Source organism: Sus scrofa, chromosome 1, assembly GCF_000003025.6.
Source record: "Sus scrofa isolate TJ Tabasco breed Duroc chromosome 1, Sscrofa11.1, whole genome shotgun sequence".
Taxonomy (NCBI): Eukaryota; Metazoa; Chordata; class Mammalia; order Artiodactyla; family Suidae; genus Sus; species Sus scrofa.
In genome coordinates this window covers 215,184,244-215,199,671 of record NC_010443.5, presented here as the reverse complement: position 1 = coordinate 215,199,671, position 15,428 = coordinate 215,184,244, and the positions used below count along the sequence as shown (strand labels likewise).

General features: G+C 36.7%; 1 protein-coding gene across 2 annotated transcripts in view; it reads left to right on the top strand.

Moving 5' to 3' along the window:
• The window catches only part of KDM4C (lysine demethylase 4C), a 436,444-nt gene that overhangs the window by 308,107 nt on the left and 112,909 nt on the right, over window positions 1-15,428 (top strand). For both annotated transcript variants that reach the window (XM_021063858.1, XM_021063862.1), the window contains 2 exons: window positions 6,145-6,200; window positions 8,336-8,444. In XM_021063858.1, the coding sequence (XP_020919517.1) occupies window positions 6,145-6,200; window positions 8,336-8,444 (165 nt within the window). The remainder of the gene's footprint in view (window positions 1-6,144; window positions 6,201-8,335; window positions 8,445-15,428) is intronic.

Below are 15,428 nucleotides of genomic sequence, written 5' to 3'. Positions count from 1 at the left end.
TCTAATGTCATATCCTTTCAGTTCTACCATTTCAGTTTGACTTTTATTTTTAAATTTTATTTATTTATTTATTTATTCCTTTTTACAGCCATACCTGCAGCATGTGGAAGTTCCCAGGCTAGGAGTTGAATCAGAGCTGTAGCTGCCAGCCTACACCACAGCCATAGCAACATTAGATCTGAGCAATGTCTGTGACCTACTCCACAGCTTGTGGCAATACTGGATCCTTAACTCACTGAGTGAGGCCAGGGATTGAACCTGCATCCTCACAGACATGTCAGGTTCTTAACCTTCTAAGCCACAATGGGAACGCCTTAGTTTGTTTTAAAAAAAATAATTTCTATGATTTTGTTAAAAATTTTCTATCTCTTCACATGTGTTGTCTGTCTTTTTCATTATATCTTTTAGCACCTCAAGCATACTAATTTTAAGCTCTTCATCTGATAATTCGAATATCTTGTCCATTTTGTGTCTAATTTTATTATTTTCCTTCTTGATCATAACTCATATTTTCTTGCTTTTTAGTGTACCTTTTTTTTTTTTTTTTTGCTTGTGTAGTGGACATATTGTCTGTAGCAAATAAAGTTAATATTATTTCTGGAACGGGGTGCCTCTTCATCTGTCATTTTTCTGGAGTAGAAATCAAGTCAACCCAGTCTACATGATTAGAATCTGGGCTTTGTTGCAGCTTTGTTTTGATTCAGTTCAATCTCATGTGAGGTGTTTTGAGGGTGAATCAGGACTTTGCCTTCAGCAGTGTCTATTTTCTGATCACTATGGAGACTCTTGCATTTGTCTGATTTTCACAGCTGAGTTGGCAGCTTTTAGAATTACGCAAAATTTCTCTTTGGTTGAGAGCCTAGCTGCCTGGATTTGGGGTTTCTAGAGGGTTTTATTTTCTCTCCAGTTCTTTTGCTTGCTTTTTGTACATCAAGAGAATTTTTTTTTCTTTTTACAGCTGCACTTGTGCATATGGAAGTTCTGAGGCGAGGGGTTGAATCGGAGCTGCAGTTGCAGTCTGTGCCACAACAACAGTAACACAGGATCTGAGCCACATATGTGACCTACACTGAAGCCTACATCAAGAATTATTAATGACAGATCCATATTTTATTCCTTGCTATACTACTGCACCCAGATCATCCACTGATAATGTTACACCTGCATGGTCTAGAACCATGATTAACCTTTCACATATTTAACTACTGTTCTTCTTGTATTGACTGTGTGTTTATGAAGTGCTTTACATTTATTAACTCATTTAGAAAAGTAGTTTTTTTTCCTGTTAATATAGGGAAGATATCTGAGGCACAGGGGGTAAGTAAGTAACTGGCCAAAGGTCATACCACTAGTAAATGGCAGAACTGATTTGAATCTCAGCCACCTGTACTTTGTTAAATACCAGGCTGTGGCTGGCTCTCTAGTTCTACTGTTCTTCTTCTCAATTTAATTGGATTCATTTAGTCTGAGGTTTGATTGCACAGACTAACTAAAACGTTGCTTTTGCCCCAAATGGTATCGTTTTTGAAGGATAAAGTGGAGATAAATGTAATGATATCATACCAATGAGAAATTTTATCATTAGCTAGACTAATCAAACAAATGGGAACACAAATTGTCATGTGATATATGCTGCTTAGTACCAATTTTTTATGATATGAGTTCTTTGGAGGAGATTAGTTTGAAAATGAATTCTTAATTATTTATAGAAATGAGGAAATGAGGACTTGGTTATGCCCTTTGCCACTATTTCATAATGCAGTTAAGTACACATAGGTCTCTTACTGTTCTCATTGTGAGCTGCCCAGGGAAGGCACAGGGTCCTGTTTATTTTGGTATCCTACCTTGATATCATACGCCTTGCCATTTACAAGGAGCACAAGATGCTGGAGACAAAGAGCATGGACATGTGGTCTGGAAGGCCTGGGCTTGAGCTCAGTTGCTCTTTTGCTGGTCGGTTAGGGGTTGGAAAACTGCAACCTGTGTGGGTCTAATCTAGCTCTCTGCCTGTTTTGTAAATAGCATTGTTATTGGGCTACAGCCACACCCATTGTTTATTTCTTGTCACAACGGGAGAGTTGATTAGTTGTAACAACTCTGCAGTTGTGCAAAGCCTAAATTAGTAAATATCTGGCCATTTACAGAAAAAGTTTTGTGACCCCTGAAATGGATGATTTTAGATATTAGGCAAGTTACTTATTAATCTCTTGAATCTTAGTTTTCTCATGTATGAAATGTAATATTATTACCTAAGAAGTTTGTGTTAAGGAAGGAAGGTAAAGTACGTAATGTTTCTGGAATGAATTAGGCCTTTGATATAGTCTCTATTCTTCCAATAGAAGAATTTTCATTATTTTCATTCATTAATTCAATGAATTAATGTCCTGAAGGACACTATCACTTCCTACTTTGCCATTCATTTTTTGCACTGAATTTAAAGATGATTGATACTGAGTACAGTCAGTATATTTGGTAGGTGCCAACCTTTCTCTATATCAGACATTGTACAGATTCTTAAGAAAACTCAGGCTGCTTTTCAGCTAAGGGTTAACCTATTAAATTTATGAATGACAAGTTTTGTTTTATGACAATAAAGTGCTATTTAAACAAAAGAAAGGTTAAAAATTGTCCTATCTGATATTGTCTTCTGCTAAGCTATGAACGTAGGCATTAATTCATATTAATTTACTGATGAATGAACTGGCAGGTTGACATTTATTTCTACCAGAACAGATAATTTTACCCACATGAGGGATGGTGAGTCCAAAAGAAAAAAAAAAAAAATGACATAACCGGCCATGACTTTTTTCTTTCTTACTTTTTTCCAGATTGAGTGAATCATACAGAAACCATGATATCATATAATATCATGTAAATCATATAAATAACTTTACCTAGTCATGAATATTTTTGTCCTTTACTAAGAAATAAGATTTCTCACTCAAGTAAATCATGGCAAAAATAACTTTATGCCAAATCACTGTTTCTTAATTCCATGTTAAATCACTGGAGTCTGAATCTTTCTTTCCTTGGTATTCCAGTATGTGAAAATGGTCTTTTCATTTTTGTGGTACTTTGGTGATTTTCAAGATTTTCACTCTGCCCTACTTATTAATAAATTCACAGGAAGGGTGCATTCACTATTGGGTGTTATAGTAAAGAGTCACCTAATAGATATTGTCACAGCACTCATTCAGCTAACAGTTGAGTGAAGACAACAGAGGAATTCAATGAATAGTTAACAAGAGTAAAGAGATGAAGTAGCTGAGCCTGGGGATTAGGAGATCCCTCTTTGAGGAATTAGCATTTAGGTTGAAATATCAAGGATGTGTCCACTTTAATGCAGAAAGGAGCAGGGTGTGTCTGGTATGTCTGAGAGCAGAGGGAAACTCAGGGGAGACCCATGGGGTGTCTAAATGTGGAGAGTAGAACAAAGTGAGGCTGGACAAGGTCAAGGCCTCATGATCCTCGCCCTTCATGGCCACATTAAGTACTAGAAGCATTAGACACTCTGGTGGGTTCCACATTGACTGTGGGGAGGATATTACAGTAGTTTGGGTCTGGTGAAGGATACTGGGTGTGTGAACTAAGATGACAGCAGTGATGATGGAGAGAGGAGGGCAGATTTAGAATTCAATTTGATTTGATGTAGGATGAGAGTAAAATTATGTTCTCCAGCCTGAGCTAGAATGGATGGTTTATGGCTATTTCTGGGAAACAAGGAATACAGGCTTGGGAAGAAGACATGAGTTCAGTTTTGCTTGTGTGTTTAAGATGCCTGTGGAGCTGAAAGTGAGATATCACAGGAGTTAAGAGTTTGAGTCTCTGGCCTTTTGGGAATCAGGGTAGTGGATCAAATGCCCAGCAAATAGGTGTGGAGAGAGAAGTGAATAGGACATACTGCAGAAATTACAGTGTTTAAGGAGCATGAAAGAGATGCCTATTAAAGGAAGCTGAGGATCAAGAAGAGATGGGGAAGGACAATGAGGAGAGTGTCAGGTCATAGAAACCACAGGGAGAAACTGTTTCAGGCACAGTCAACAATGCTGAATGCTGCTAAGAGTTCAGTGAACAAGGACTTGGAATTATCCTTTAGGTTTTTTGGCCTGGAGGTACCTGGTGACTCTTCATCTTGTGGTGAGTGGGGGTCTTTCCAGCTTCACTTAACATCTTGAGTCTACAGATTCTACTCTAGAGGATGCTTTCCTTCTCTTAGAGGTGTGCTCTGCCACATGCATACCCAGTCATCATTCTAATCAGGTGTGTGGAAGCAGCCTCCACACTGCTTTGCTGTGTTTAACTCTGCTAACTTGTCCCTTTAGGCTTCTTCTCACATCTAGTTTAATTAACCAGACACTTAATTCTCTCAGTGTCTGCACTCCTCATAGTCCACAACTCTCCTTTTCTGCACCCCTGCTTCAATCCTAACATCTTTTTATATTCAGTGGAAACATTTGACTTTGTGTTTTGTTTTCATTTTCATCCTTTCTCTGTAGAAAGTGTGTTGAGTTACTGGCAAAATAATTAAAGTCCATAAAATTTTATGAAATTATTATTGAATAACTTGGGTACTATTGAATAATTTGAATTATAGCATTTCTCATTTTCAGTGTTTGGATTGTGAAACTTTCATTGTATGTTTCATCAAAACCAGTTCTGTCAGGGGCCTCTGCCCACTAGTATATATGAAATGGATGGTCAACAGGCACCTGCTCTATAGCACAGGGAACTCAGTATTCTGTGATAAGATATTTGAGAAAAGAATCTGAAAAAGAATGGATCTGTGTATACATACAGCTGAATCACTTGCCGTACAGCAGAAGTTATGATAACATTGTAGATCAACTATATGTCAATAACATTTTAAAAAATGGAACCCCCTCCCCCCAAAAAACCCTCTAAAAACAAAGGCCTCTGGAATATGGCTTTGCAATAGAGACTGTTCTCATCAAGCTGTCTCCTTTAGCTGGGTTTGTAATGGGATTCACATGGATAGACACAAGGAAGCTTTTGCTACTCTGAACCTTTAATAATTACCCAGGAAATTTCAAATAGATGTGCAGAGACTTTCCAGACACAAAACCAATGAGTATTTCTGATCTTTTTTTTTTTTTTTTTTTTTTTTTGGCCTTTTTTGGTGCCTATTAAGAGTTCTGCAGATATGTTGATTCTCCTTAGTGGTTTTGGTATTGCTTTAAAAAAAATAAAAGCTGTGGTGTTTGATACCCCATTATTAATAGCAGATAAGTTAGAGGGATTCCTTCTGAAGCTGGGCAAAACTGTCAGAATCAGTTGGAGGAGTTCACCTTGGAGAACAGAAAAAGAAATTTTATATAAATAGCTTAGAGGGGAAAAAAACATCAAATAACCTGTAAATATTGAAAAAAAAATCTATTAGTGCAATAAATTGGGAGGACAAGCTTGAGATGGAAAATAAAAAAGGTACTTAGGTATTAAAAATTCTAGGTCAACAAAAGGCAATGCATTACCTTCTGGCCCTGTTTTCTTGTGGACTTTTTCATTAAATTGAGTAAGAAATGATGAATAAAGTCTATGTTTGTAGTAAAAGGAGTTATTTTGGAGTGCCGATCTAAGACACGTAAAGGAAAACATTTTATGGCACTGTTTTCTGGGGTTGAAAGCCTAGATTTATCAGAATAGTTTTTCCAACATTATTTGTCCACAGAACGACACAAGTGATACTTTTGTGAAGAGATGGTCCTGTTTTTCTGTATATTAGGATGAAGCCTGCCAGTACACTCATTTTTTAGCCATCTTGAGTACATGAGTAGATCCCCAGAATGCAGGGGAACCCACTTGCATGTGTATGTCTTTGTCCTTGAATTTGCATACATACCTTTCCAGCTTCTAGTTTCTCTGCGTCACAGCTTTCCCCTAACGATGACAATTGAACATGATGCTAGGATAATGATGGTTCCCTCTAGGAGATACATACCAATGACATTTGGCTGTTCCCTCACTTTCCTATCTCTCTTTTTCCTTTCACTTCTTAAACTGTTTAAAGGTTCCTGATAGTTTTAATTTTAAAATTAAAAAAGTTAGGACTTATGGGGATATTTAGATAAATAGCAATGACTTTTAGCATATGAATCTAATAATTGTGTGGTATTTTTTCTGCCCTAGGAGTGCTGTCTCTGCAATTTGAGAGGGGGTGCTCTTAAGGAAACGAAGAACAATAAGTAAGTAATGTGTTGTGTTGAGATTCGCTGTGTCCTTCTCTCTAGAATGTTGAAGCTCTGGCTGACAGTGTACTTTAGTTCTCATTATTGTACACTTTGTTCCAAAGCTTTTGCTGTTCAGATCTGGGCTTGGGGTTCTGTGCACATTTTCGGCGACCATTACTGATAGCATATTCGCCTCTACTAGGCAGAGGTGTTCTAAGTCTGCTTCTGTTCTGTGTCTCTGACACCATGAGGAATAACTTCTCTTTCATGAACAGAGCTTGAAGACAGCCAGTAACCTTGAGGTGTCATTGGAATCTTAGTGTTTAACATAGGATCCTATTATTTTAATAAAGACAGAGTATGCCTGAAAACAGTGAAATCTTATTGTCAGGTAAATAAAATCATTATAATCATAATACAAAAATCGTTTACTTATAACACCATCAAATTAACTAGCAAGTGTGTGGACTGAAATAGAAACACCAAGGGAAAAGACTGATTTTTACAGTTTAAAGGGGACTATTGGAGAATATGAAGAGAGCCTCAAAAGAGAGTCATAAGTGAACATAAAAGGGAGGTAGTCTTGATTTTGTGGCAGTTGTTGAAATATATTTTTACCTGAATTTTATTTTTATGACCCGATCTTAATATTTAAAATGTGCCCAAAGCAAATACTAGGTTCCTGTGGAAATAGAAACATGTAGAAATGGCTTAGGCATAGGTTGTATTTGGCACTTGAGAACCAGATCCAGCCCCAAGATGTTTTACTTGACTGACACACCATTTTAGGAATTTCATCCAAATTTTGAAATTTGAGGGATTTTATATAACAATCCAGATTGTCATCTTTTCTTCGTAAATGAACGCGCATCTCTATGTGACAATAACAAGTTGGGCCAAATGGGCAGGTGCTTCCCAGGTTACCATGATGTACCAATACCTGTGTATTTTTTACATCCTGCCTTGCCCTGTGGAGACCCCTGGCATAATGGAATGATGGAGCTAGTGTAATTTTGTGGATGTGCACCTGTTTCTGATTGCCTAAAAGGGAGAGTCAAGGCATTTATCATTCCTGCATTAATAAAGTTTAGTCTAAGAAACTGAATGTATGCTTAATTTTTTGATCTTCATCTTTCACAGTCTTAAAGGTGCTGTGTTAAAAGGCATTGACCTTTTAGGATGTTACACAGGTCATGCAGACTGCAAGGTGATTTAGGCAGTTTCTGTAAAGACAGATGATAAGCACTTCTCCTCCTTGGGCTAGGACAAAAAGAAACAGTGTTTGCTATAAAATTATGGTGTTTATTTAGATATGAAAGAATGCCCTCATGGGGCAGACACTGTCCTCTCTTCCTGTAGTCTTTGAAGGCAAGATGGAGTCTCACATTATTTGAATGAAATAATCTGCTTTGACTTAAAAGTAGGCTGATGACTGATAATTCTTTCAAAATCTCTTTTAAACCTCAAGAGTCTTTTCATTTATTTGAGGCATAATATTTATGAGAAATGTAATAGCGTTAATGAGGACGTATTAATTTTTCTGGAGGAAATCAGAATTTGAAAGGAGATATACTGAGTTTTAAGTAGGAAACCAGGGAACAAGCTAAATTTCATTTTTCCTTATCACTAGTTTCCTTTGATTAGAGTAGGATTGCAGTAAGAAACAATTTAATTAAAGACTTAATCAGTATTAATTCTTTGAGAAAACTTTTGCTATTTGTTCTAGTTTGTTTCATGACATTTATATTATATAAAAAGATTATGCACTATGCCCAGTTTATACCTTTTATTATTTGAATGTTTTGCCACATACTAATTTGCTAAAGTACTTTAAGCACTTCTACATTTTAGTATCAAATGGTTATACATTTCAGTATTTTGCACATCATATATAGAAAAATATAATGATAGGATTCTTTATTCTTCACCTATTTCTTCGTGTCACAGAGGCAGGCAGGTATGAAACTAAATCTTTCCAGGTATCATCCAGTAGGTTTAAGATTCGAAGGGTCTGTTTGTGATAGATTTGGTCTTTGTGGTTTCCTTCTCATTATTGTGTTTCCCTTCTGAGAATTGCTATCACTTGGTTGAAGTACGAGGCATGTAAGTTTAGGGAACGTTTGTTTACGTTTGTGTCTCCTTTCCTGTAGGTGGGCCCATGTCATGTGTGCCGTTGCAGTCCCTGAAGTCCGATTCACTAATGTCCCAGAAAGGACACAGATAGATGTAGGCAGAATTCCTTTACAGAGGTTAAAATTGGTGAGTGGCAAAGCTTCTTTTTTTTTTCTTTCTCATAATTAGTATTAATTTCAAGTTCAATATTCTATGGATAAGTATTTCTATTTATGCACACATTCCCAAGGTAATTTTTCTCTTAGTTTTATTTTATTATTCTACCTTTTCATTCCTTTAGCCTAAATTTACTTATCTATATGTATTCTTTCCCCATTATATTGTAAGTATGCATTATAACCTCCTCAACTTGTTTCCAATGAGGCAATAAACTTTTTGGATTAATGTGAATATTCAAATAATACGGCTATCCCGTGAGATTTGTTAGTAATGAACCCAACATATCCAGCTGGCTTTGTTTGAATTGTGTAGTTTTTCTCTCCCTTGCCTCTCTTTGGTTGGCCTTGACTTAGCAAAAATGCTAACCTGATTTCATCATCTTTTTACCAAAAAGAGAATTTCACAGAAATGCAAAACCTTTTCTCCTTTCCAAGAGATTTTCTCACTTATGAGTAGATATAAGTCATTTAGTTTGCCAAACTCTCTGGCTGGTTTTCATCTGACCTGTTTAGTAATTTTTATAAATATCTTCCTGCTGTTTCCCTTTGTTAAGGGTGTCTTTTCACTGAAAAGATAGACCTTTAAGGTCAGCAACATTGAAGTAATCTTAGAGTTCTATTGAATTGTGAGCCAACAGATCATTAGTCTAGGCCCTTCTATTTCATATTTAGTAAGAATTTTCCCTAAAGTTAAATTGCGTGATCTTAAAATCCTGAAGTGTGTCTTACATATGGACTTTGTAATGTGGAGTCTTTCCCTGAGTTCAGGCGCTCAGCTGTAAGTCTTTGCCAGACTGTTCCTTGCTTTGTTTTTAGTGACTGCTCCCCCACTGGGGACTGGGTGTTTTGTCTCTGGGCTTCTGTCTCAGGAACTTAGAATCTATTCTGCTATCTTTCAGTGGTCACTCTTGTTAACTCTAGCTCCATCAAAAATTTTCACATAACTAAAAAATATGTGGCCCTTTATGGGCCTGATGATTGCTGTTGGTGGGTTTGAATAGTGGGACCAAGGATGCTCAGTTTGTGGTAATGGAAGTTTGTGAATGAGATGGAAATGATTGGGTCATTTAAATGGCCCTTTAAAACTCTTAGTGACTGTCAGAAGAGAGTAAGTTTGTTCAGCTTATGGATTTCAGTCAGAAAGCTTGAATCTTATATCTTGGTCACCAATTAAAAAAAAAAGCATTGATATGAGAGAGAGGTAGAAATAGTGTCTTCCATGACTCTTCAAATTACTGTGTTTCCACTTGCTTTTAAGAAATCATATGTTTAGCCTTTATTTTGTTTTACTGTGCTGTTACTTTGTTTGTAAGTACAGTTTGAGTCAAAAACAATAACCCCCCTGAAGTTTGAAAAATTATTTAAAAATTTGTGCATAAAGAAGAAAAAAGAATGAATACAGTAAATCCTTTATCACATTACATTTTATGTGCAAACTGCTTTTCATCTATTGATTTTTACTTCCATAAACTTGTTTTCATTATTCAATTGATGCATATTCTTTCTGTGAATATTTGGGTCTTTGTGATTAGAACAAAATGCATTACATTTTTCCATTAAAACTAATAAAACTATTTTTCATTGGGAGAAAAAAAACACCAATAAGAAATGACCAAAAAACATTTGCCAAAATTAGGACTAAAAGGAGGGATATAAAGAAAAATGTTGAGTTCACTACGTTAAAGAATATAATGCTGTGTGTGACAAGTATTAACGTGCCTTACAATTTAATTTTTTTCTGATTTGCAAGTAACATATATTCACAAAATGCAAACGCTGCATTCAATAGCCACCTTTGGTTTTCTCTCCCGAAAGATGATTTCTGTTAGCAGTTTAGTGTCTCTTGGAACAAGTGTTCACTGCTCTTGACGCTTCCCTTTAAGGACCTACTTTCTGGCTGCTCCTGTCCCCGAATGCCTCCTTGTGACCTGTCCTTACCCACCCCAGTCTCAATGGGGTTTTAAGGGAGCAGGAAGAAAGGACAGCACGGATCATTTCTGTGCCAGTCAGGATGTTACAAGTCTGAAATCTGATGATTGCATCCAAAAGTGGCAAAGGGATATTTTTCTTCTCATCTTGATTGTATGTGTTCTATGTTCTTCAAAGAAGGTTTTCCTTCCTTAAACAATCAGTACTTTTAAAAGAATATGTCTTGACTGAATTTACGTTCATCTAATGTGCATTTCACATGACAGTGGAGAGCACTTTATGGATGTCCAGATGTCCATGGCACATATTTGAGGGAAAATAGCAGGCTGAAAATGAGATTTTTTTTCTATTTTTAATATAATTTTATATGCATGACAAGTTTCTTGGAATGCTGTTTATCAATATGCTCACAGTGATTGTCTTAAGTGAGAAAATAGAAGGGGAAACATTGTTTTAGGAGAAAATAAATCACTCAAAAATGCTGTAATAACTAGAAAGATTGGTTATGGCCAGAAAGAAGTGTGGATTACTTTTTGCCAGTAGTGCTTTAGAAAGAACAGTGACTCTGGTGACTTTTCTGTAGTGCCGCATCTGCACCCAGCTCTGCTAAGTGTCTCTTTGTGATTAGACTCCTCTGGGCTGGCTTGAATAACAGAATTTACAAATGATTACTTGTGTGTCGGGTGGTTGGAATGCTCCTTTCCAGGAAATAGGATACTCTGCCCTGAACATACAGTCGAGTGATATGCTTTTCTGACATCAGCATTCTTTTGAAGTTTAAGTAATCTAAGAAGCGCATGGCCAGTTAGAAGTCAGAGCAGTAGTTTTGTATGGTATTTCATCTGGCCTAGTCTAAGGTCTTGGCTGATTATTTTACAATGTCTACTTAGTGAATGTATGTGTGTCTTCTAGTGTCAATCTCAGTCTTTTTTCTGGACCTGGATGCTAGAGTGTTCACCCAAAAGCAGGGATATAAGAATTAGATGTCAGTTTGAATTTATTTCGCTAAACAATTATTACCTTACTTGTCAAATAGTGTACTACATTTTTGAATAAAACATTGTTCCTGTCTTCTAGAGTCTTATAGTCTAGACTAGGCTTTCTCAACTGTGGCTCTGTTAACTTTTTAAACAAGTTAACAGTTTATTGTGGGTGATTGTTATGTGTATCATAGACTGCAGCATCTCTGACCAAACAGACAATGCCAAAGGTATACATTTCTGTTTATAAGATAAATAAACACTAGGAAAGTAATGGACAACATCATGACCGTAACTGAGACTGCAGGGTGGTATGTGGGAAAGTTCCTGAGAGAGAATCATATGAGTTCTCATCATAAGAGAGATGTGATGAGAACTTTATATTTTCCCATTTTATTTCTTTTTGTTGTAGTATATGAGAAAATGGATGTTAGCTGAACCTATTGTAGTCATTTCACAGTATATTTAAATCAAACCATCATGCTGTATGTTTAAACTTATACAGTGATGCATGTCAATTATTTTTCAATAAAACTGGAAGAAAATAAGCAATGCCAGATGTCTCTTGGGAGTAAAATCACCTCCATTTGAGAACCTGTTGGTTTACAGGGAAGACATACACATAGAGAGAAATTTTTCATTTTTGTCATTTTCAGAAAGAGTATCTATCTTGAAAGATATTACTTGAAAGAAATGATTTGGAGCCTGAGAAAATGGAAATTCTTAATTACTTTTGAAAACAATCCTTGAGAATTTTCTTTGACAAGTAGTTTGAATTTCTTCTCTGTGAATTAAGCAGTACAATTTAGCAACATACATGCATATTTACTACTATACAATTATTAATTTTATAATCTGATTTAGTATTTTAACATTACCTGATATTATAGAGCACCCTTGATTACTAATTAAGTATCATAAAGATTAAAATTCTGTGATTTGGAGTTTCCGTGGTTTCTCTGAGCTGTGGTGTATGTCTCAGATGTGGCTTGGATCAAGCATTTCTGTGGCTGTGGTATAGGCTGGCAGCTATAGCTCTGATTCGACCCCTAGCCTGGGAACTTACATATGCCTCAGGTGTGGCCCTAAAAAGAAAAAAAAAATGTGTTTTTTGGTTTTTTTTTATATATGTAGACACGCACATGGTTGTTACTGGATACATATTTATGAAATGAATAAAAGGCAGCAAATTGTTACTTATTTGTGCTTCTGGCTTAAAATTATTGTGGCTGGAGGATTTGATCAGAAAATATCAGATGACTTGTCCTTTTTTTTTTTTTAAAGGCAAAACCCTTTAAAAGTTGTGCTGATAAATTCATGCATACCTTTGTGCGTGCTGCTTTAAAACAAGGCATTGATTACCTGATCAGCATCACAGGGGACAGTTGATTAGGCCATAGAGCCTAACAGTACTTTGGAAAGCCTCTGAACACCCATACAGTGTTCCCTGAGAGTTCTGATCTTGGAACCCCTGGTCAGTTGGGAATTGAAAATCGGGGCGACCTGTGGAGTTAGGGCACGTTGCTCATCCATGAAGCAGCAGTAAGGGAACACTGAGTCTCTCTCTCTAGTGCCCACTAGGTGGTGCTACTGTACTAGTTTCTCATTGAGTTGCCCTTAAGTCACCTCTCTAGCAAGGGCCTAATCAGAGCCCTGCCCACACTTGTAAAGGGGGTGTGTGTGTTTGTGTGTGTGTGTGTGAGAGAGAGACAGAGAGACAGAGAGAATGAGAACGTGATGTGATGTGATGTGATATGATGTATGTGAGGGTGCTCTAGCCCAAGGGATGACAGCAGGGCAGGGAAAGTGTTGCTTGCTGTGCATTCAAAGTGCTGAATTCCAGAGGGCAATTTTTTAGTTCAGTTTTCCATTTAGCCTAAAAGAGCTGTTCTCCCTTGGGGCAAGTTCATGTTTTTTTGTATAAGTAATAAGCAACACTAGTAGTAGCTAGCAAGAGGCTTAAAGAACAGCTTATAGCAAACTGAATTCTAAAATGTCTTCTGAAGTATAAAAGCTGTGTATAAAAATGCTTATTATTATTAGCAGCCTTTCTAGAATATGGAATACTGGTTTATGCTGAGGTATTTGGATATTTTGGTAACGTTGTCGTTAGCTTTCTATTTATTCATAGGTTCAACTTGCAGTTTTGGAAATACTCCTCTGTAAAAATATTTGTGAAGGAAGATTTTTGTAGAAGATGTAGGAAAGGATTTGTTTACTTTAGCCAATTTTTCTTCTTATAATGACCACTGGGGAAAAAAGAGACAGCAAATGGAAAACAACTCTTTCAGTGCTCTTTAGTGGATTATGTTGATGCTAAACAAGTGTGTGCTTTGTGAAGAACCTTTATCTCATCCAGGCACCTTACTTGCTAACATAACAGGTGTGGCGTCTCCTCATCAGATAATTAAATGGACAATAATAATGGTACTAGAGTTATTTTCAAGGCATTGTATTTTATTTATGTGGCTAATAAATTAAAATACTTTAGTAAAATTTAGTATTATTTTGAAACTAAACAAAATACTACAAAAGTATGTTTGGCTGTAGTGGTATTTATACAATTAGTGTGTCCCCCCCTTTTCTTTCTTTTGCAATATTTATTAGCTTTTGTGAAGATTAATTATCTCAGGGTTAATAAAGTAATTGTTACTCCATCTTAAAAATGCTATAGGGAGTTCCCATTGTGGTGCATTGGAAAGGAATCTGACTAGTATCTACGAGGACTTGGGTTTGATCCCGGGCCTTACTCAGTGGGTTCAGGATGTGGCGTTGCTATGAGCTGCAGTGTAGGTTGCAGACATGGCTTGGATCCAGCATTGCTGTGGCTGTGGCAGCTCCAGCTCCAGTTTGACTCCTAACCTACAAACCTCCATATGCTGCTGGTTCAGAAGCAAAAAAAAAAAGCTACAGGTTGCTATCTAAAAGCACCAGATTATGACTAGGAACCATGAGGCTGAGGGTTCGATCCCTGGCCTTGCTCAGTGGGTTAAGGATCCAGCATTGCCATGAGCTGTGGTGTAGGTCACAGACATGACTCGGATCTGACCTTGCTGTGGCTCTGCTGTAGGCCGGTGGCTACAGCTCCGATTCGACCCCTAGCCTGGGAACCTCCATATGCTGCAAGAGCGGCCCTAGAAAAGGCCAAAAAACAAACAAACAAACAAATAAAAGCACCAGATTATTAAGCAGAACCATGCTTTTACAGGAAAGAAATAGCTGAAAGTAACTTGAACAGGCTATGTATCCGAACTCATATTCAAAAGGGAGACCCTATTAGCTTATTCATTCTTCTGATTATTAATGCAGGTTCTATATTACTGGGTGTTTTTCTCTTTTTAAATCTTTTTTTAAGATACAGTTGATTTACAATGTTGTGCCAGTTTATGCTGTACAGCAGAGTGACCCAGTCATACACATATATACATTCCCTTTCTTATATTATCTTCCATCCTCGTATTTTTCTTACCTGGTCATTTAGAATGAATTCCTTTTCTTCTGAATGACTTTTTGTTTTGGGAAAAATCCTTGTGGCTAGTCCTGTCCTTTCCAACCCCTTCCCCATGTCCTCCAGTACCTTTTCCACTTATCCAGAGAATATCAGAGCTTTGGCACCTGGTAGGAAGAAGAATGAGGATTCTGGGAATATCGCTTACTCCTCACTTGAGTAGTGTGCTCAGAAATAGCCAGTCTAGGGATGTGTTTGAAGTCACCGATGATGGGTATACCTAAGGATAAAAAGAAAACATTGCCCCCATGTGGTATATAGATTTTTAGAATTCACTCAGTCATTTCCTTATTTCCTTCTGTCTTGTTTCTCTGCTAATATAATTGGTTGGCCTTGGTCATAGTTGAATCTCTGTAGGTAAACAAAATTGTGCAAAAATGATAACAGCAAAAATGGAAGTAGAGAGATATAAAACACACATGAAGTTAGAATTTTTTTTAAATTAGCAATAGAAAAAATACAGTAAAAATTATCAGGAAGAATTAAAGAAATATAGAGAGGACAAATGATGTTTTTGTAATATGATCATACAGAA